This window comes from Macaca fascicularis, chromosome 2 (genome assembly GCF_037993035.2).
Source record: "Macaca fascicularis isolate 582-1 chromosome 2, T2T-MFA8v1.1".
Taxonomy (NCBI): domain Eukaryota; kingdom Metazoa; phylum Chordata; class Mammalia; order Primates; family Cercopithecidae; genus Macaca; species Macaca fascicularis.
The window spans coordinates 52356946-52379837 of NC_088376.1; the positions used below are offsets into that span (position 1 = coordinate 52356946).

The 22892-nt window shown below is 41.4% G+C and overlaps 1 protein-coding gene across 3 annotated transcripts in view; it reads right to left on the reverse strand.

The window, feature by feature from the left end:
- The window catches only part of WWTR1 (WW domain containing transcription regulator 1), a 143367-nt gene that overhangs the window by 23953 nt on the left and 96522 nt on the right, over positions 1 to 22892 (reverse strand). For all 3 annotated transcript variants that reach the window (XM_045385124.2, XM_005546076.5, XM_074031268.1), the window contains one exon: positions 2724 to 2926. In XM_045385124.2, coding sequence (XP_045241059.1) covers positions 2724 to 2926 — 203 coding nt within the window. The remainder of the gene's footprint in view (positions 1 to 2723; positions 2927 to 22892) is intronic.

The window sequence follows — 22892 nt, forward strand, 5'->3', positions numbered from 1 at the left end:
CAGTTGTTGACTACCCAGGACATAGGGGTAGGACAGACAGAACAAACAGAAGCCTACAGATAATCTTTAAATTTCACCAGGACCACCATTTCCCCCATCTCTCCAAATTCCTACCATATGCTGGAAGGCAACTAAACAAGTGAGCCAAAGAGCACTTTTAATTCCAGTCCATTTCCCGCTGCTGCCATGGCTTAGGTTCAAAAAGTGAAGCAGAGAATCACCAAAAGAGTTCAAAAAATCCACCAAGATGAAACACACAGTCCACACCTGAATATTGAATAATCAGGCATCCTGATAAAAGCCCCAGAAAACTATTATAGAACACTCCAATGCCATTAATTATATGGTCTTAAATCCTGTCTTTGACAATCAGGAGCATGCTGCTTCTGCATGTGGAAGAAATCTGTCATGATTAAAAAGTCTATTTAGACCTTTTCCTGTACTCCATAACAAAAATAAAAAGGCATCAGAACACCAGAACCATCCACTCCACCATTCCATCTCCTCCTAACTACAAACACACACACACACACACACACACACACACACACACACACACACACACAGAGAGTCAAGGCTGAACTACGTGAGCCTCTGTGAGCAAATCTGGACAACCTTTTCTCCTGCTTCATACACACTGCAATTGCTCACTAAGATGCAGCACAACGCCCCGCGTTCCACAGCCTCCAAGGATCAGCATTTAAGGAACTTGGTTGGCATTTCTGTAATATGAACCATCAGTACTACATCCTGGTTCAAAGGCACTTACAGCTAGAATAAAGGAAACAATTTGGGGCACTTTTCCCACTCCTTTTCAGAAATACTTTCTGTGGGAAAGAAGGTGGGGAAGCAAGAGAAAGAGAAACACAACCGCAAAAACAGAGAAGCAGGTCATTCTTTGTAGAATGGTCACATCTTTGTGTAAAATGCTGTTGGAATACTGTTTACCCTACATTATAAAATAGAAAAATTATTCCAAATAAAATTATTATTCAAAGACAGAAAACCATTAATAACACAATTATTTCCCATCAAGAAATATGACACTATATATCTAAAATCAGTATAAACAACCGTTAGCCTGAAATAACTGTGAAAGTTCAAACATAAATCCTCAGGGTAAAAAAGACAACTGTAGTTACCTAATTATTAAGTTGTATGCCTCAAATTTGGAGGAAAGTTCAGCTGAGCAACAAAGCACAATTTATATTCATTTTCCTCATTTTCAAAGACTATATCTGAGAAATGATTTTAACTTACCATGCATTTTAAACCTCACACAATACAGATTTCTTATATCCCGGAATTTATTTGATGAGAAATACATTATTCATTTATGGAAGTCAATGTGTATTTCTGAAAGCATCAAATGTAGCTTTTAAAAAACAGCGTTTACTCTAACATGCTCAGTCCTTTGCTCTGCTCCAAGAAAGTTCTCTGGAATGTTAAAACTACTTATTTCTCTGATTTCTCTAAAGTAGCAAAAGGAAGTTATTCACGTATCTTGCTTCATGTGAGTCACAAAACAAAGTCTGCAAAGTTAAAACAATAAACTGAAGCTTTTCTTCCCAAAATGTAGCCAGAAAAAAAGTATGAGACCTGCAAACATGGGTTATAGTAGTTTAGCAACACAGAAGAAACAATTCTGCTCTTCCATAGACCAAGCCACTGAAACAGGGAGAGAACTGTAGGTTCTTTTAGGGATTCTCTTGTAATCGTTTTTGAAGTACAGCACTGAGCCTGACCCACAGAGGGCACATGGTAACATACTCCTGAGTGAGGGAATAAAAAGTGAATGAATGGAGTATGGCACAAAAGTGCCTGATTGATGCCCAGGCATCAATCAGAGCACTCTGTTGGAGTCCATATACAAACCACTTTCCCTTCTCATTCTCCCTTCAGCTTCCCTCTTTTTCATGCTCTGTGGTGGACCAAGATTCTTTGTCATTTCTTTCGAGGAACATCCACTCCACTATCTGCTTGAATCTAGGGTAGTTCTCTGTGACTTACTTTGACCAAAAGAGTATGGCAAAAGCGACTCCATGACCGTTTCCAGAGCCAGGCCCCACGAAATTGGCAACTTCTACTTCCTGTCTCTTAGAATGCTTTTTTCTTGGAAACCCAAGCTGCTGTGTAATAAGTACCACTACTCTGAGATCGCCACACCATAGATCCCAGGCTTTTGTTCCAGCTAAGCCCAGTCTTCCAGCAATCCTCACCATCATGCCACCCACTTAGGTAAAGCCATCGTGAACTAGGCAGACCAACCCACCTACCAGTTGAATACCACTAAATGACCTCAGTCAATGCCATGTAGAGCAGAAGAATAGCCCCAGGTGAGCCCCTTTTAAATTCTGACCCACAAAATTGTGTGATATAACGAAATGGCTATTTAAGCAACTACATTTTGGAATAATTTGTTACACAACAACAGACTCTTATCTCTCTACTTTCTCCTTTCTCTTCTCCTAAAGACTAGCAGTGGAAGTCAAAGGCAGCCATGATAATACAGCTCATCCTTGTACTCTTAAACTTGGTTCTGAAAATGCAGGCAGAACACTGAGAGAAGAAACTAGATTCTAATCAAGAGGCTTGGAGTAGGGCTTGGAGCCCTATTCTCTTTTTTTCTCTAGAAGCAATACCCTGAAGGTAAGCAGCTACCTATCTATCAGCTTTGGCACCAAGGCCAGGGAGCCTCCACCAGACACCATGGAAGGCCATACCTGCCTCATGAGCTCCTCTTGGCGCATTCGAATCCTTTCTCTCTCCATCTGGATTCTCTGAAGGCGCAGTTTCTGCTGCTGCTGCTGCTGAGTGGTCAGAGCATTGGGCATACTCATGAGCCCTGCGGGTGGGTTCTGAGTGGGGTGGTTCTGCTGGCTTAGGGTACTGGGGGCCATCTGCTGCTGGTGTTGGTGATTCATCACTGCAGGAGGGAAGAACATACAGATTAATGACCAGGGCCCACAATACCTTATCAAAAATAGACCATCAGAGTGTTTTGTGCTTTGGAGTATAGATTCCTGAGATTCCTTCCAAAGTACTTTCCTGTTAACTATTACTGTTTAAGTAATTATTACCTTAATTCAATTCATGGAGGCTCGAATACTGGCCCCAATCCTGACTCATCTAGTCTCGGCTTTTGTTTGTGTTAAAATCTCATTTCACACTTCCCTGTCTAGAGTATACTTTAAGCCTTACATAGAACATAGTGGTCTAAAGCAAATTCCACAAAGGTTATCACAACTTAAAAGATAATTTCACCAGATCATCTGTGTGTGTGTGTGCGCGCGCATGTGTACACTTTTTCAGTTCATCTGTGTGTTTATGGCAGAGGTAAGGAGGGCATGTGATCTTTGGTACACGAACCAGTGAACTGATAAGCAACATGTACCACAAAGCACCTAGATCAGGAGCCGACATATAAAGAGGACTTCATCAATCCTTTGTTTGAAAAGCACGCCGCAAGGAAGCCTGAGCTATGAGCTAAACTCAGGAACAAATACCTGATTGAGAAAAAAATGTTTGTCTCTTCAAAGGGAGAAATTAGTGAGAAAAAAATTACGCAGAAATGCTAAAGATGTTGTGCCTGGATAAAGACATGAGAAATATTTTAAATTTTTTGAAAATTCTTTATTTATCTGCATTTAACAACCATACAGCATATAGAACTTCACTTTACGGCCAGGAGCAGTGGCTCATGCCTGTAATCCCAGCACTTTGGGAGGCCAAGGCGGGCGGATCACAAGGTCAGGAGATGGAGACCATCCTGGCCAACATGGTGAAACACCGCCTCTACTAAAATACAAAAAAATTAGCTGGACGTGGTAACGCATGCCTGTAGTCCCAGCTACTCAGGAGACAAAGGTAGGGGAATCACTTGAACCCAGGAGGCGGAGGTTGCAGTGAGCTGAGATCGCGCCACTGCACTCCAGCCTGGCGACAAAGCGAGACTCTGTCTCAAAAAAAAAAAAAAAAAAAGGACTTCACTTTACAAAAATAATTTTAAAATCCTTAAATAAATTTTATAATTGGTATTTCTACAAAAATGCATTTTTAAAAGTGCTAGTTTTTCTCAAAATTGTTTACCAGTCAAATTTGCTTAACTTCTGCTGGGCAATGTCATGTAATGAAGAAAACCATGCTTTTCAGTCTATTTCCTCCTAGGTCAACATCAAAGACAAGAAGGTATAATTTTATATACTCACTTCATTTCTGAGAAAAAAATTCTCAAGTTTTGCTATATTTAGTATCACTAAATACTTTAAAACACTTTAATACACTTAATAATATATGTATATTTTTATAATATTTCATATATATGTGTATGTTTTAAACATAGAGATGAGATCTCACTATGTTGCCTAGGCTGGTCTTGAACTGGGCTCAAGCAATCCTCTCACCTTGGCCTCCCAAAGTGCTGAGATTGCAGGTGGAAGCCACCACATCCGGTGGCTTAAGTTAAATATTTTTAATCTTCAGTTTGCTATGGATATTATATAGAAATATGATTTACAAGTAAATTTTCTTAAATGAATTTAAGTAGCCCAAACCTCGATATATTAAATGTATGTATTAAATGTATAATATATGTGTATATTTGAACAACATATATATATATATATTTGAAAGACAATATCAACACTGAAGCTTTTCTAGAGAAGAATAGATTTCTTTGAGGAAGAATTCAATGGCAGAAATTTCTCCAGGATGGAGGTGAAGGTGGGATAAAAACGTTCTTTTTTTATTCATACACTCACTGAAACTGTTATTGCAATTCCTGCTGTGTGTCGTGCACTGGGCTTAAACTTGGAAAAGTAGCTCCTGCCTTCATGAGAACTAACGGGCTGGTGGAAGGGAGGTATGAAGAAATGAGATGGATTTTTATGTGTGGCTTATGGAATGTGAAACTGTTAGGCTACATAAGGAACCTGGGAGATTATCTAGTCCATCCTCTTATTTTATGGAATAGGGACTATAACCCAGAAAGGTTAAGGGATGTGCCCTGGTTAGTGGCAAGTAGAGCCAAGACCAAAATCAAGATCCTCTTGTACCCCGTCCAACTGTCCTTAGCCACCTTCTGTCGCATCTGAGACTGAAGAAAAGTAACAATTGCTGAAGCCTCAGAGCAACTCTGTACAGACAATCTGCTTTCAATTGTTTGCAAGAAAGTACCACACACATAGCAGGCCATCGAAATAGGGACCCAAATGTTGCTTGCGTTACTAAGAGGGAGGGTTCGAGGAAAGCCTGGATAGATTTACAACTCTGGGCCCAGTAACATGCTAGTAAAAGGGAAGATACCAGCTAGACAGTTATTGATATTGAAGAAGATATTGCCTAGACAGTTAGGTTTCCCTCTTAGAATTAAGCCTGCCACCAAGGATTCTCACCTCCTGGCCCAATCCCAGGTACACAGGGAAAGCTCAGGAAACGATCTGATGAATGAATAAAACCAGTCGGGCATTTCTTACACTCTTAGATTAAGAACAAGAGAAAAAACAGTCATGATTGATGCTGAAAAACCTGAAATGAGTATTTCACTTCTAGAGCTTGTTATAGTATAATTACAACTTCTACTTGAAGGCCTAGGGTGGGAGGTAAAGGATTGTGCACAGATGGTGTCACAGGGGAAAAGTTCTCTTAAGTACAGATTCAAGTAAGACAAAATCCAGACATCCAGAAGGGTTTAATTCTCGAAACCTATGTCATCCAGGGAAGAGAGGTGCAGATGGAAGAATGATAATTATTTCAAGGAACAGCCATTTCTGAACCTTCTGTAAAAGTATGTTCTTACTAGTAGTTATATTTAATATGGTAGTATCTGATACGTCTACTAAAGACAAAAAAGATGTCCAATAGTTCTGGTATCAGAAACCCCCAGGTTAGGAAAAAAAGGCTTCAAAGGCACAGGTTGTTAACCCTATGTTGTTGTTGTTGTTGTTGTTGTTGTTTTGAAACAGAGTGTCACTCTATCACCCAGGCTGGAGTGCAGTGGTGCTATCTTGGCTCACTGCAACCTCTGCCTCCCAGGTTCAAGAGATTCTCCTGTCTCAGCCTCCCCAGTCGCTGAGATTACAGTCGTGTGCCACCCTGCCCCACTAATTTTTGTATTTTTAGTAGAGACAGGATTTTGCCATGTTGGCAGGGTGGTCTCCAACTCCTGGCCTCAAGTGATCCACCTGCCTCAGCCTCCCAAAGTGCTGGGATTACAGGCATGAGCCACCGCACCCAGGCCTATGTTAATTTTTATGACTTTTAGATACTTTGAAAAATTTTAAAACTGACTCGGGCCTGGTAACTTACTGACATAACAAATTCTAGTAGGACTATCATCAGTCACTTAGGTAGACTGCCCTTGTCGGTATACAAAATGCTGCATTGGGCGTACTCACAAGCAATGTACCGTGTTACTCAAAGCCACATAGCAACCAGATATTGCTCAGTAGATTTTATTAATATCTGAGTCCTAATCTGGGGGAGTTTCAGACTTGGAGAAGAGCTCTTCCCAAGCCATACCTATGGGAGTCTTCAAAACACTTGCCCCTACATGAGATATTCGCAGAAAGTAATGGTGGAGACATTGATTTCTTCCACTTAATTTAGATTTGATCTTTCAGACTAAACATCTCTCATTATTAACTGCAGAGTCTGGAAAAGAGTGGAACTTAGATGATAGCTTTGTTTTCAAAGTAAAGCACATACCAAAAGAGCAGTTTGTACAAGGATATTCAAAACAGTATTGTTTATAATTGCAAAAGATTAAAAATGATCTTAATGTCCATCAGTGGGAGATATGGTCCATCCATTTAGAGAAACTCTGTATGATGATTCCAATGTTTCTTAGAGATCGTCTAGAAGGGGAAAAGCCCAAAGGACACAACTGTATGTATAAGCATGTTACTATCTGCGGTTAGAAAAGGTGGGGCATATTATGCATGTGCAGCAAATCTCCACAGAAGGATACACCTGAGACTGGCAACAGCGAGCACCTCTGCAGAAGAAACCGGGTATCAGGGATGGGAGATCTTTCTTCTCTTTTTCTGTACTATTTTAAGTTTTCCTACATGAATTTACCTTTTAATGTAAAACATAAGTGAAAATAAAAATTAAAAAGCATAAAACAAAAACATGGCCATGTAAGCATCAAACTCAATATTTTCTTGGTAGAATGAAAGAAAGAAGCCCCAAATTATCTGAAAAACAACAAATACAGCTTAGACTATAATCAAGACTGTCAAAGCTGAGACTCTGCTTGGTGCAACCTCTCCTTATGGAGATGAAGAAACCAAAACTCAGAGAAAGTGAATTTTATCAAGGTCATAAAACTGGTCAGTATCGTAGAAGCCAGGTGACTTGACTCAACCGAGGAACCCACGATTCAACTTGCCTCTCTGCTCCCTCTAGTTGTTTAATTTCAAACCATACTGAACCATCATTGACATTGGAGCTAATGAGCTTCACTGGTGGTTGAGATTCTTTAAAACCACTGCTTTTGACATTGGGGGCAGAGGAGGCCCGAGGCAGAGAAAAAGAGAAACAGAGTCCTCAGCAGAGCATGGGAAGACAAAACATCTACATTTGTGATGAACAAAATACTCCTTGGGATAATATTCCAGAACATTTTAGGGAGAGAACAATAGTTCCATTAAAAAAAAAAAAAAAAAAAAAAAAAAAAAAAAAAGAGCTAGGTGAGGTCGCTTACGCCTGTAATTCCAGCACTTTGGGAGGCCGAGGCGGATGGATCGCCTGAGGTCAGGAGTTCCAGACCAGCCTGGCCAACACAGTAAAACCCCGTCTCTACTAAAAATACAAAAAATTAGCTGGGTGTGTTGGCGGGTGCCTGTAATCCCAGCTACTTGGGAGGCTGAGGCGGCAGAATGGCTTGAACCCGGGAGGTGAAGGTTGCAGTCACCTGAGATCGGGCCATTGCACTCCAGCCTGGGCAACAAGAGCGAAACTCTGTCTTCAAAAAAAGAAAAGAAAAGTCAGAGTATTCCAAATGCAGTATCTGAGGCCAAGCCGGATTAGGGCAGACTGCCACAAACTGCCTCAAAAAGGCTAAAGACCTCGTCAGCTCTAGACTGTTGCCAGTCCCCACAGAAAGCAGTAACCCAAACAGAAGATTTCTCCATCGAAGCAGGAATGCATCAAAGCTAAAGCAGGGACATCTTTTCTGTTTTTCCTTCCAAGAGAGTCAGAATTTAAATTTAGATTCCCATTTATCTTTTTCTTTTTCATTGTTTTCATCTCCTTTTCCTTTTTTCTTTTCTTTTTTTTTCTTTTTGGAATAATTGGCTTTCTCTTCTGTGTTAGGAAATTGATAAAACCATGCTCTGCAGATTTGTGACCAGAAACACTTAATTGGTATTATTCATTATAAAGGAAAACATAACCAAAAACAAAAACAAAAAACAAAAAACAAAAACCACCTGTGCCAAGGCATCTCAGATACAATTCAATGACTGTGTCCTTGGTGAAGCAAACGGTCAACACGGGAATGGGGAGGTGGTGGGGGTTATTCATGTTGGACATGACCCTCTGGTGAGTGCTGCCTGCGACAAGGATACACTTGGTCATTTCTACAAAGCTCTAAGTGTGTGTTCAAGGCGAGGAAGTTCCCTGGACTCAATTCTAAGCCGGCACAAGATTTGCTGTATAAGAAGCAAACATGGAAAAGGTAAAGGCTTCAATCCTGAACTTTTGCCTTTTGCAACACCAGGAAACAGAGAGCCACAGCTCATAGAGAAAGTGCTTTTGGCAGCTTCCCTAAGCCAGGAGCTACAGACGATGAGGGAGGCCAGTGAATCAGAGGCTGCCCAGAGCGCCTCCTGGAATGTTTCACAAACGTCTTTTTGGCCTCAGCGGGTTTCAGTGGCTTGCTCTTCTATGTCCTGGGCTTGCTTCCCTCATTTTTAAAATAGGGTTTAGTTACACACATACACATATACAATGCCAAGTGAAGAAAACAAAACCATAAGGGTAAGCTCAAGTACGAAAACCATAGCAGACAGGCCTGTAAGGGGCTGGCTCTGAGTGGATTATGGAAAGAACAGCTGGTGCCCAGTGGCTAGAAGTCACACCTAAGCCCTAAGAAGACGCAGCAATTACTTGACTCCCTTCAAATCCTTCTCCCCAGTTCACATGTGAGTCTTGGAAAGTGAAGATGAATATCTTAGGCTAGTATGTGTTTCTTGTTGCATCTCCCTCCTCTCTCCTTTTGACAACAAACTTTTCAGTGGAGGTATCTCTACTCTTGGCACTTTGAGGTGAATTTAGCTGGGCGTGGTGGCGCATGCCTTTAATCCCAGCTACTCGGGAGTCTGTGGCAGGAGAATCGCTTGAACCCGGGAGGCAGGAGGTTGCGGTGAGCTGAGACCATGCCATTGCTCTCCAGCCTGGGCAGCAAGAGCGAAACTCCATCTCGAAAGGAAAAAAAAAAAAAGAGAGTAGAACAGGTAGAGGCTGACGTTGTTTTTAAAACCTGAATGCAGTCTCTTCAAAATAGGTAAATATGCAGCAATCAAAGACACACACTGGATAATGCACTTGGTATGGCATCTGGGAAACTTCCTCCTTGGAACAAGGGTTTAATTCAGTTTGATATTTGGGCAAGTTCATATAAACTTCATCAGAAACACTTTCCAGGAACCTAAACCCAACATGAGAGGGGAGCATAAGAGCTTCCAAAAGTTAGAATGCAAAGCTTTACAATCACCTCATTCTCTGTCTTCTCTGTCACAGAGGATGAGCAATTATCCTGGGTTGCCTGGGACTGAGGGGTTTCCCAGGACATAGGTCACAGTGCTAAATCTGGGGAAGTCCCAGGCAAATGGGATGGTTTGTCACTCTAGGCCTGTGGCCGCCCATGGACCTAGGGCTAACTCAGGGCAGCAGAACTCAAATTTCCTACTTCCACCCTAATGCCTTCCCTTAAAAAGAGAACCAGGTGCCACTACAAAATGACCATTCATTATTCAGAACTGTCAGGCTATCCAGATTAGCTGTCAGTGCGTTCTCCCTAGATTATAACTAGGTGGTTGTCCTTTCGTATCCATATTACATGATAATCGGAATGGGAATATTACATATTCATTTTCTCTGTAATTTTCAAAGGAAATCAAGCACTACTTATGACATTTATGTCATATATATGATATATGACTGCATTAGATCACCCATAAACATGCACTTGGTTAAGTGTGAAAGTCAGGAAAACCTTTCCTGTTGGACTCCTGGTTGAGCCATATACCTGAAACGAAGCTCTTTTAAGAAACATTCGGGCCGGGCGCGGTGGCTCAAGCCTGTAATCCCAGCACTTTGGGAGGCCGAGACGGGCGGATCACGAGGTCAGGAGATCAAGACCATCCTGGCTAACACGGTGAAACCCCGTCTCTACTAAAAAATACAAAAAACTAGCCGGGCGAGGTGGCGGGCGCCTGTAGTCCCAGCTACTCGGGAGGCTGAGGCAGGAGAATGGCGTGAACCCGGGAGGCGGAGCTTGCAGTGAGCCGAGATCCGGCCACTGCACTCCAGCCTGGGCGACAGAGCAAGACTCCGTCTCAAAAAAAAAAAGAAAAAGAAAAAAGAAACATTGAACTATTCTCTTCCTGTGATTTGAACTAACTCTCATATTCCTGGACTTGTGCTCTTTATAAAGAAGACCTGAGAAGGAGCCAAGTCTCCTCCTACCCCTCGGGACCAATCACAATGATACGGATCTTCCTTTCTTACAAAAATGGAACAAAAATAATTTTAGTGCATTTCAAATCTGATTAAGGCACAGAGTAGGCACTAAATACATTCTTCCTAAAGTAAGGTTAAGGGGGGTTAGAAATTGGTAACAAAATATCAGTTCCATTTATAGGAAAATGATCATCATAGGCTTTTTAAATTTCAAGTAGAAACATACATAATCAAGATGACAACTCAGAAAAAAAATGGAAATGCCCCATCCGTAACTCTTCTTCTCTTGAGGATGCATTTGAACCCTTACCCCTAGAGTTTCATATGGGAATATTTAAAGAGTACCACATTCTAGTTGTTGCTTCCTCTTACTTCCAAAGCATAGTTCCCTGCTTAGCCCCATTTCATTTTGAGTTTCACTCATGATTTACAAACCCATCACTTTCCCCACAGCACTCATTACAGGTGAGGGCCATGTATTTACCTGACTTTGTGCTATCACCATAGAAATTCAGGATAGAAGGCTCTTAGTCCATTTAGACCAATGGCTCTCAAACTTTTCTTTAGTTGTAGAATCCTTCTCCAGAGCCAAGTATATGGCTCGAAGCAGAGGCTATCCTTATGTCCCAGGGTTCTTTCATCAGCTGAGGAAATGAGCACTTAAACATTGGCACCTTTGACTGTCTTCTCTAAATTCTCTTGGTCGTGCTTTCACTCTGCTTTCCCTTCAAGCACTTCTCAAGTGCCATGCTGAAACTTTAAACAAATGTTTAAAACACATTGAACAGGGCCCAGCTTTTGGAAACTGAACACTAACTAAGGTTAGCTTCTGCTCACATCCCCCTGAGATTTTAGCATGGAACTCTGGGACAGATTTTAAAACCAATGATTTAGATTAATTCACTTTTTCTAGAGATGAGGAATATTGGAAGATTAAATGCCTCAGCACAGATCTCAGGAACAGGCTGTGACAAACCTAGGAAGCCCAGAACGCCTGCTAGAATGCTACCGCTGGCATCAGCTACATGGATCACCAATCACTGCCCAATTCTTTTTCACAGTCATCAAAATATACGTGATAAGTTAAATTTGGTGAAAAGTCCAAGTAGTGTTTCCTTTTCCCTATTTCATGAAAACGTCTAAAGCAGACTATTTTAATTAACTGATTTACTTTAAAATGATGGGATCAATGTGAATCGCATGTTTTGATGACACCATTTGTGTGATCTCACTTTATAGAAATGGTAGAGCACTTTGTTTTTCAATCCTCCAGAAACAAAAAACAAAAAAGACAAAAATCAAATAAACTTTGAAAACTCATATTTCATAATTTAGAAAGACTTATATATACGGAAAGGAGAGGTACTGCCATCAGCAAATGCTAGACCTTCTGGCCATAGCGGCTTTGGGGGGATAATAATATGCAACTCAAAGAAGCAAGCCAAAACATACAGGTGTAAATCGTTTCTGACGCATGTGCAGACCCAGCCACACCAAGCTTTAAAAAACATTTCAGCATCAAGAGTGTCTGGGTGCAGCTGCGGGTCTTTTCCTCTGTTTATGGGCCGCCCATGGCTTAACTCATGTGAACTGGCCAACGTCAGGTGTCACGCAGCCCTGTCTGATGGAAAACATATGTCTTCAGAGGTAGGAAGAAAAACCTAGCCACAGTCCAGCCTTGACTCAGTCACGATACAATGAAGGGAAAAAAAAGGGCTGCAGACGCGTCTCTCGCCCTCCTTGTGTCTCTCTCAGCTCCTGCCAACAATGAGCCGCTTGTTTCTCTTATTTCCCAGAAACAGTATTAGCCATCCAACAAGGTCAGCAAAAAAAAAAAAAAAAAAAAAAAAAAAAGGCAGCTTTTCACTTCAGGGTGCATTTGGTTCCAAAAATCTGTAAAGTATTAAACCGAGAAGTTGTACTATCCCAACTTCACACTGAGCCCTTTATTCCAATTCTGGGTGAGAATAACTGCAGGGAAATTTCTCAGCCGGCTCAGTTGATAAGGCACAGAGCTCGGGAATATATGTTCATTCAGCCACACTTTCCCAGCTTGACTGTTTCAAGCCTTAAAACCACTTCCAGGTACCCCAAAGCTTGCCAGATGGGCCTTCAGTTCTCCAGATGCCCCAAGCCTGTCTAGTTTTAGACTTGTAACCCAAGCTTCGTTTACTTCACAGGAAACCCTGAATTTTTAGCACCAGGAAATGATTTTCCTCCTTGCTATCCTGTCTGCCCATCCAAACAGTAATGTAGTCCACAAACCAGTGTGCAAGTATCTAGGCAACTCTGCTTTTTCAGGTGTAAAAATCGAAATGCCTGTAACACTGGCTTTTATATTTTCATAATAACCCCCAAATGTATATTTTATTGGCATTTAAAGGATTCAGACATTAGTTCTGATCATTATAATATATCCAGGGAACACTAGCGGAAAAAAAAAATCACAGCTTTCTGGCAGGCTGATTTCTTCTGGATCCTTTTGACTGCAAAGAAATCATCTTTCTTCCACCTAAAGCAGCATCAGAATGCGCTACTCTGACTGCATTTGATTGCAGGGATATCTCAAGATTTATCACAAGTGGCCTGTGGCAGGAAGCACCTCTGTGGAGTTAGTGAATGTACAAAAACAATTGTCTAGCCTGTGGAAAAGAGGAAATTTAGTGCTTCACTTTGCTGCTTCACAGAGTTTTCCTTGTGATTTTGAATATAATTCCATGGTTGGGCAAGAGCAGTACAACTAAAACTGTTTTATTATCTTCAGACAATAGGTATACTTTTATCCAGCAGGAAATGGAAACTCTGATTCATGCATTTATTTTTCATTAGTCAGTAGAGAGTTTATTGTAGTTTTTTATTGGTTAGCTTTCCTGAATCATTTTAAAACTACTCCAGGTGCAAAGTATGGCAGCCCAAGCTAAGAGAAAACGAATCCACAGCTGTGTTCCACAAGGAACGGAGGAAAAGTTGCCAGTGTGAGTTGCTAGTTTTTAATGTGTGCATGTGTTTTTTAATAGCATGCCCCTTTAGTATACATCTTTATTATGGAGAGCATGTAACAGATACTAAGATTCCAAGAGGCAGTCAAAAGACTTCAACAATTCATAAAAGAGGACATGCAATTAGTAATAAAATGTGGCAAATTATCAGCTTCGTAAGGAATCACACAAATGGAAATTAAAGAAACAGCCTTTTTTCAGCAATCAAATTAGCAAAAACAATAGTTTGGTTTAGGTGCTTTGCATTGGGCCAGGACCACTCAGGAAAAAAAAAAAAACAAAACAAGATTTTACCCAGGGGTAACAGGATTAGGAAATCTGGTAGAAGTAAGTGCCAAATTTTGGAAACTTGTATATACATGCATTTCATTGAGGACTGTACCCTATCTTACAGGATTTCTAGTAACCCCCAAAAAGTTAATTACCTTTGAAATGAAAAGTATTAGAATATTAATAGTGGTGGTGTTTGGCTTATAAAACTATAGATGATTTTTTTCTTTCCAATGATCTATGGTTCACCTAGCTATTCTTCCCCCTGTTTCTCGGAAGTAGAGATACAATGATGAACAAGACAGCAAGGTCCCTGCCCTATAGGAGAGTATAGTCTAGTGAAAAAACAGGCTATAACAAATGTATAGAATAATTTTAGTGATAAGGGATCTGAACAAACAAATGTGGAGCTATTTTAGGCAGGGAAGTTAAGAAAGGCCTCTGTGAAGCAGTGATGTGTGCTCTAAATCTGAATGAAGTATGGAAATCAGGGTGGGGGACAAGTACAAAGATCCTAAGGTGGAAACGGTGAGCGTGGAGTATTTGTGCAAAATCAGAGCAGCCCATGTGGCTGAGGAGCAGAGGGTGAGGGGCTGGGACCAGGTCCCTTGGGGCCTCTTGCCTGTGGTAAGCACTGTGGTTGGCCTCTATAACAGACTGATAGAAATCTCCTTCCAGCTGACTGCTTGGACTGCATGGGAAACTGCCAGATTATTTCATACTCTATGGTAAAATTTAAAATTCTGAAGAAATCCAGAGACGAAGAAGCTCTGGGGGCACACAGTGAAATGAGTTAAAAAGCATGAAGGAGGCCAGGTGCAGGGGCTCACGCCTGTAATCCTAGCACTTTGGGAGGCCAAGGTGGGCAGATCACAAGGTCAGGAGTTCCAGTCCAGCCTTGCCAACATAGTGAAACCCCATCTCTACTAAAATTACAAAAATTAGCTGGGTGTGTTGGCACGCGCCTGTCGTCCCAGCTACTCGGGAGGCTGAGGCGGGAGAATTGCTTGAACCCGGGTGGCAGAGGTTGCGGTGAGCAGAGATCGCACCACTGCATTCCAGCCTAAGAGACAGAGTGAGACTCTGTCTCAAAAACAAACAAACCAACCAACCATGAAGGAAACAGGCCACTCCTTGGGATCAATGCCTGTCAGTTTGTTGTCTCTCAGCCCTGTAAAGTGGTTCAGGATCTTTGGGAAGGAAAGGAATAAGGTTTGGGGCAGGGATGGGGGAACAGACAGAAACCAAAGCAGCTCTGCTTTTAAACACTTACAAAGAGGAGATTCTGATCCCAAGCAAAACAAAATAAAAGCCTGTAGCTCTAAATTTTATTTGAGAAGGTGTGTCAAAAGGAGCTTCCTTCTTAAAAATGAAAACAAAACACACAACAAAAAAATTACAACTCTAAATTTTCTAAATGTTATCCTTGAATCAAAATGCATATGTAGTATACACTCATTTTGGTCTTCTGTGAGCGCTGGCTGGTGCTCTGAGATCATGCCACCACCCAGTATTTAAAAAGACTGTAGAAAACCTCCCCCATAAAATTCCTAGTGTTCACTACTGGATTTTTATTTTTATTTTTTATTTTTTTGAGACAGAGTTTCACTCTGTCACCCAATCTGGAGTGCAATGGCATGGTCTCAGCTCACTGCAACCTCCGCCTCCCCGATTCAAGCGATTCTCCTGCCTTAGCCTCCCAAGTAGTTGAGATTACAGGCGCCCACCACCACGCCCAGCTAATTTTTGTATTTTTAACAGAGACGGGGTTTCACCATGTTGGCCAGGCTGATCTCGAATGCCTGACCTCAGATGACCCGCCCCCCTCAGCCTCCCAAAGTGCTGGGATTACAGGTATGAGCCACCACGCCCAACCACTATTGGAATTTTTTTCTTAAGGGCATTGTCCCCTAGATCACAGAGTCTAGATGACTTATGGGGAAGTACAGGAGAACTCCCTCTTACATCTCTATATCTAGAAAAACTACATTTCTCTTCAATACCATGAAAGCCTTTATCTCTTGAATGATCTGACTCCTATAACAGAGCATATTATCTTCTTTCCAATACCCCAGGAATCTCACAGCCAAATCTGTAGGTACCTCTAGCAACCACACAAGGCCCCATGGTATGTATTTTTTCCCTGGCTTTATTTTTTTTCTCAGCCACAGTTCTTCTTTACCCCAACTTAATTCAATTATTTATTTTTATCCTTTTGAATTACATGTTTTGGCTGGGCACAGTGGCTCACCCCTGTAATCCCAACACTGGGAGGCTGAGGCGGGAGGATCACCTGAGGTCAGGAGTTCAAGACCAGCCTGGCTAACATGGTGAAACTTCGTCTCTACTAAAAATACAAAAATTAGCCAAGCGTGGTGGTGTGTGCCTGTAGTCTCAGCTACTGGGGAGGCTGAAGCATGAGAATCACTTGAACCAGGGTGGTGGATGTTGCAGTGAGCTGAGATCACGCCATTGCACTCCAACCTGGGCAACAGATCAAGGCTCCCTCTCCAAAAAAAAAAGAATTACATGTTTTATAAGATGCAAGAGTAGGGAACAAATGAATGGAAGCATCATAATTTCATTTTAAAACTACCTGTGTGTCAGTCACAGACTGCCCTCAATGAGAAACTTATAAACCTGTGAATGGGCCCCAAGCAGTACACCTGCCGGTCTAGGTCTCAACCCCAGGACTCAGAATAAAGTGAAGGAGAAATGGGTTTTTTTGTGGTCTTGAGTCACACTGAGACAGTCAACTGCTTGTGACTCTAATTAACATAGCCTACCTTTTGTAAATAAATTTTTTTAAAAACCTAGGTGTGTGTATATAGCTGCACAGATATATTATATATCAAATAAATAATGTTCTGTGAAGCTTAACTGAGCAGGTTGGAAATTTTACTTGTTAGTCATCCCAAGGGGAAGAGTTTACATGATTTTAGGCCATACCTTATAGAGACCTGGTAGACCAAAAAGCCTTTCTACAGACTTCATTAGCTTTACGGAAGATACTCATTAGAGGAGCCATTTGGCACAAGCACGCTGTGCTGCCTCCATCCCACCTTCCACAACAGTACCTTCCCCAAGCGATCAAAGCTAATGTCACCTATAGTGGGACAAATCGTGTGCCTCGTGATATGATTCAATGAGAAGAACACAACATCACTTCCATGGTATTCCTGCCAAAAATGTATAACCCCAACCAAAATCATGAAGAAACGCTGGACACATCCAAATTTAAAAACGATTCACAAAATAACTGGCCTATATATTCCTCAAAAATGTCAAGGTGCAGAACAAAAGGACCGAAGACTTGTTGCAAATTAGAAGAGATTATGGAGACAAGACAACTAAATGCAATGTGAGTTCCTCAATCACATCCTGGGCCAGAAACAAAAATAGTCACAAAGGACATCACCGGGACAACTGAAGACATTTCGAATCTGGGCTATTAGATAATAGTATTGTATCAATGTTAAATTTCCTGATTTTGATACCTATACTGTGCTTATATAAGAAAATGTCCAGCTGGGCACGGTGGCTCATGCCTGTAATCCCAGCACTTTGGGAGGCCAAGGCGGGCAGATCACCTGAGGTCAGGAGTTCCAGACCAGCCTGGCCAACATGGGGAAACCCCATCTCTACTAAAAATACAAAAAGTAACCAGGCGTGGTGGCACACGCCTGTAGTCCCAGCTACTTGGGAGGCTGAGGCAGGGGAATCGCTTGAACCCAGGAGATGGAGGTTGCAATGAGATGAGATCATGCCACCGCACTCCTGCGTGGGCAACAGAGCAAGACTCCATCTCAAAAAAAAAAAAAAAAAAAAAAAAGAAGAAGAAGAAGAAAGAAAAGAAAATGTCTTTTGAGAAAATATAAGTATTTCTGGGTAAAGCAGAATGATGTCTCCGACTTTGTCTCAAATGGTTCAGAAAAAAATATATATAGACAGGCCGGGCGCGGTGGCTCAAGCTTGTAATCCCAGCACTTTGGGAGGCCGAGACGGGCGGATCATGAGGTCAGCAGATCGAGACCATCCTGGCTAACACAGTGAAACCCCGTCTCTACTAAAAAATACAAAAAACTAGCCGGGCGAGGTGGCAGGCGCCTGTAGTCCCAGCTACTCGGGAGGCTGAGGCAGGAGAATGGCGCAAACCCGGGAGGCCGAGCTTGCAGTGAGCTGAGATCTGACCATTGCACTCCAGTCCGGCGACAGCGCGAGACTCCGTCTCAAAAAAAAAAAAAAAAAAATATATATATATATATATATAGACAGGCAGACAGACAGATAGATAGATAGATAGATAGATAGATAGATAGATAGATAGATAGATAGACAGACAGATAGATAGATGCAACTGTGGCTATGTTTATAATTGAACAATTAACAAAGGCAGATCTGGGGAAAAGGTGTATGGGAATTCCTTAGACTAAACTTGAAACTCTTCTGTAAGTTAACAATTCTTTCAAAATAAATACTGACATTTTAAAAAATAAAACCTCTCTACACATACCCCAAACCTCCTGGAGACTGAGAATTCTCAGTCCGGCAGGGACCAGAGAAACTGTGTTACATATGGGCCATTGTTCTGTGGCACTGTTGATCTTTGAGGAAACTCCTATTAAACAATGCTTTGATAACTGATTGGAATTTGGATGGAACAGAATCCCAGCTGTAATCTGTGCTACATAATTCTGATACCTCATACTCATAGTTCCTTCCAGCCTCCCACCTCTATCCCCAACCCCAACTGTTATTTAAATAATTCTAATTTTAAAACATAGAGAGGAAGACAGGACAGAGAGCTACCCCAACAGACTGGCTGGGAAGATCTTTCAGAAGAAACACCCCTGGATAGCTGCCCCTGAGGACCAGACACCCGGAATAGGAAATTGCAGGTTTTCCTGGGAAAGACCTGGAACACCAAGAGAGTTGACTGTCAAGCTTGAGATCTGTTGTGAAAGGGCTTTACATCCCAGGGTCAGAGCTAAAGACATTGCTCCATTGTGGTCTTCTTGATAGGAAAAATGAGCAAGCTAAGGGTGGAGGACGGAGAAGGCACCAGTGAATGCAAACCTATGAAATAAGGAATGCCTCAGGCTAAAGCCATCTGATTTTAATATATCATAGTTTCGACCCTGAGATTCCCTCAAATTGCAGGAAAAATATAATGTGCACTTAAAACTAGAGGAGACACAGAGGAGAGGAGAAAGCACAAGCAAAGAAGACACGCCGAGGATCCCAGAGAAGAAGTCTCCTGAGGGGCAGCCCTAGACTGCAGCGTCCCAGGCAGATACGATGTAGAGAAGGTGTCCAGAAACCTTCAGCCTGGAGCCGCCCTGAGCATTTGTTTTGTTGGGATGGGATGATCCAATTCCATTTGGAGAGAAATTATAGTTCTATTCTAATTAATTCAGGCATTGCAGCAGTTGATACGGGAGAAATTAAGAGAATATTTTTCTTGACATTTGAAGTGTGAGCTTTGAAGCAGCTAAATGAAGGTCTTGTGAACCAAGACTAAATCAGCCACATTAATTTTTTTTTAACTTTATTTCTTTCCAGCTCTGCAAATATTTAAGTCTTGGCAAAATTCAAAACTCACAACTCACTCTTCACTGGTGTCTGAGAAATATAATACTGAAAAGGAAAAGGACGAAAATAATATGGAATGAAATGCATGACATGTACTGGGAAGCAAAATAACTTCCAATGAAACTTCCATTTATGGCTTAGTCAAAAACATATGGATATACAAGCTGAAAAACAGAGTAGTGGGAAAGCTAGGTGGCTGGTTAAAAATACACTTTTTGTGGTAATGTTACGTTATTTTTTAAAAGAAAGTATCACCGCCCAAAAATCCCCTGCTCCAAGATCTTTAGCCAATTTCTCAGTTTGATAAAGCAAGCCATGTCAAAATTGTATTTTTTAAGAAATTTTTATACTTTATTCAGAAACATTCCAAAGAAGCTGGAAAAGTGAGGAAATTAAAGGTGGGCACAAAAATATACATGCAAGAAAATTCATTTATAATGATAAAAAATATAATCAACCTACATGTCTCTCAATAGAAGAATTGGTTAAATAAATTATGGCATTATTGGTTAAATAAATTCACACAAGGACTACTTGCAGCCATTAACATGATGTGATAGTTTATGAACAAAAGAAATATGTCCAAGTCAATTCATAAGTTAAAAAAAATGAAGATAATGAGAATCTAGTTTGTAGCTATCAGAATAGTAAAGGCTATAAGTTTGATCACAGATATTATTGGCCAGGGTACGGGGAAAGAAACACACTTTATTGGCAGGGGTGTCTATTGGTATACCTTTTTGGAAAGAAATGGAACAACAGTTTTAAAAACTTTAAATGTACATACTCTTAGATCCAGGAATTCCACTTCTGCAAAATTATCCTATACATAAACAGCACATGGCACAAGGATTTGTGTCCAAGGATGCACACTGTGGCATTGTTTAATAATAGTGACCAACCAGAAAATAAACTAAATATCCAGCACCCAGGACTGGTTAAACAAAGTATGGTACCTCAGTGGAGTGGAACATTACCTATTGCTGACAAAGAATGAGCAAATCTGTAAGTACTAATTTGGAAGGCTCTCTAAGATATGTTAAGTTGTAAAAAGACATACTGTACATGCCCAAGCATGCAGGTGTATGTAGTGCACATCTAGAAGAATGCTCAGGAAGCTGGTAGTAGCATTTCCCTGGAGAGAAGAAAAGGGCTGGGGGTCATGGTGGGAAGGAGACTTAATTTTTCATAAATACCCTTTGGAACTATTTGGATTTTTTGCCATATTCGTGTGTTACTTTTCTAATTAAAACAACTCATAAAAAAAATTATAGAAAAATATTTACTGGCCAGGCGCAGTTGCTCTCACCTGTAATCCCAGCACTTTGGGAGGCCAAGGCGGGCGGATCACCTGAGGTCAGGAGTCCAAGACCAGCCTCGCCAACATGGTGAAATCCTGTCTCTACTAAAAATACAAAAATTAGCGTGGCTTGGTGGCGTGTGCCTGTAGTCCCAGCTACTCGGGAGTCTGAGGCAGGAGAATCGCTTGAACCAGTGAGGCAGAGGTTGCAGTGAGCCGAGATCATGCCACTGCACTCCAGTCTGGATGACAGAGTGAGACTCTGTCTCAAAAAAAAAAAAAAAATTACTGAAATGAGAAGATGCTCACAGTATATTAAAATAAGCTACAAAAAAGAATACAGAGGAGTTTCCAACTATTTTTATGTTTGCATTGAAGAAAGTCAAGAAAATATATGAAAACATGCTAGTGTCATTTTGGTGGCTTTTTATTTTCTCATTTTTTGCCAATCAACATTTTCTACAGTGACGAAATAGCAATTATATAATACGGAAAAAAATAACATTCTTGAATCTTGCTGCTTCAAAAATGTTTAGGACCTTTATTTTTTCCTGCCTTAAAATACAGACACACACACACACACACACACACACAAACACACACACACACAGAGGGGGAGGGGTGATCTTTTTAGCACTTAAGGAGAAAGACAATCAAGGCTTTTGTTTTCCTGAGGCTTCACTTAAATGATATTATTTTGCTGACTTCATCCTAGAGAACTATTCAGAGTAAAGCATGGAGGAACAGCTGTTCTTGACCACCAGCAACTGCAAAACACCCAGGGAATAAATTTAGACTTCCAGAAAGGAAGAAGAAATCAATCAGTTGGTACCTGGGTGGGAGAGGTGATGATTACACATAGGCAGGAGCAATATTACCAGGGATGCCAAAGAGGAGATCAAAGAGAAGTGTCAAAATATCACTCAGCACTTATCAATTTGGAACAAGTGGCTGAATGACAAACCACCCCGAATCCCACTGCCTGCCTTTCACCCTTAACTGGGTGAAATTCTCCACAGCAAGGAAGCTCCTGAGGGCAAACTTTTGGAAGTCAGCCAGCGAACAGGATGAAAACTGTCAAAATTATTTTTAAAACTCTCAACAGAGGTCTACAGCTTGGTGAAGAGATTAGACTCCATTAACAATTAATTAATTAATGTGGCACAAACAAAGAAAGGACTGAAAAAGAAAACAAGTTTGACCTAGCCTTCACCTTCCTAAAAGGACTCCCTCTTCCCCAGGGTGTGGGGTGCTTCTCTGGAATTCGTCATGGTTTAGGCCTACGAAGGCCTGATTGATTCTCAGGCCCACTCTCTGCAAGCAAAACTGGAGCAGGCTTGTACATTTACCCAGTGAATTAAACAACACATTTCAAGAATCCCAAGCTGTAACTTTCCCCCTCATTTTTGAAGTTTAGTTGGTATATTTGGGGTCAGGATGCTCTGGGAAGCCCATTCAGCATTCACTTACCCAATGCTCATGTGTGCAGTAACACCAAGCACCAAAATGGCAAAAGCCAGTGCCACAGTAAATGTCTATTTCAGACAAAGAAGCAGTTAAAAAGTTGGTGAGCATACTCCAAGTCCTTTTCAAATAAATCAAAGACTGAACGTTTGAGTAGGTTCTTGTATTTTTATTATACTGGCATTTTCCCATTACTGTGCTAACACACACAATTCTTTTTTTGTTTTCTTTTGTTTTGCTTTGCTTTGAGGTAGAGTCTGGCTCTGTCGCCCAGGCTGAAGTGCAGTGGCTCCATCTTGGCTCACTGCAACCTCCACCTCCCGGGTTCAAGCGATTCTCCTTCCTGAGCCTCCCAAGTAGCTGGGACTACAGGAGTGTGCCACCACATCTGGCTAATTTTTTGTATTTTCGGTGGAGACGGGGTTTTGCCATGTTGGCCAGGCTGGTCTGAAACTCCTGACCTCAGGTGATCTGCCCACCTCAGCCTCCCAAAGTGCTGGGATTACAGGTGTGAGACACTGCACTTGGCCTTCACATACACAATTCTGTTGTGGCTCCCACACCTGGCTGATGATCAGAGT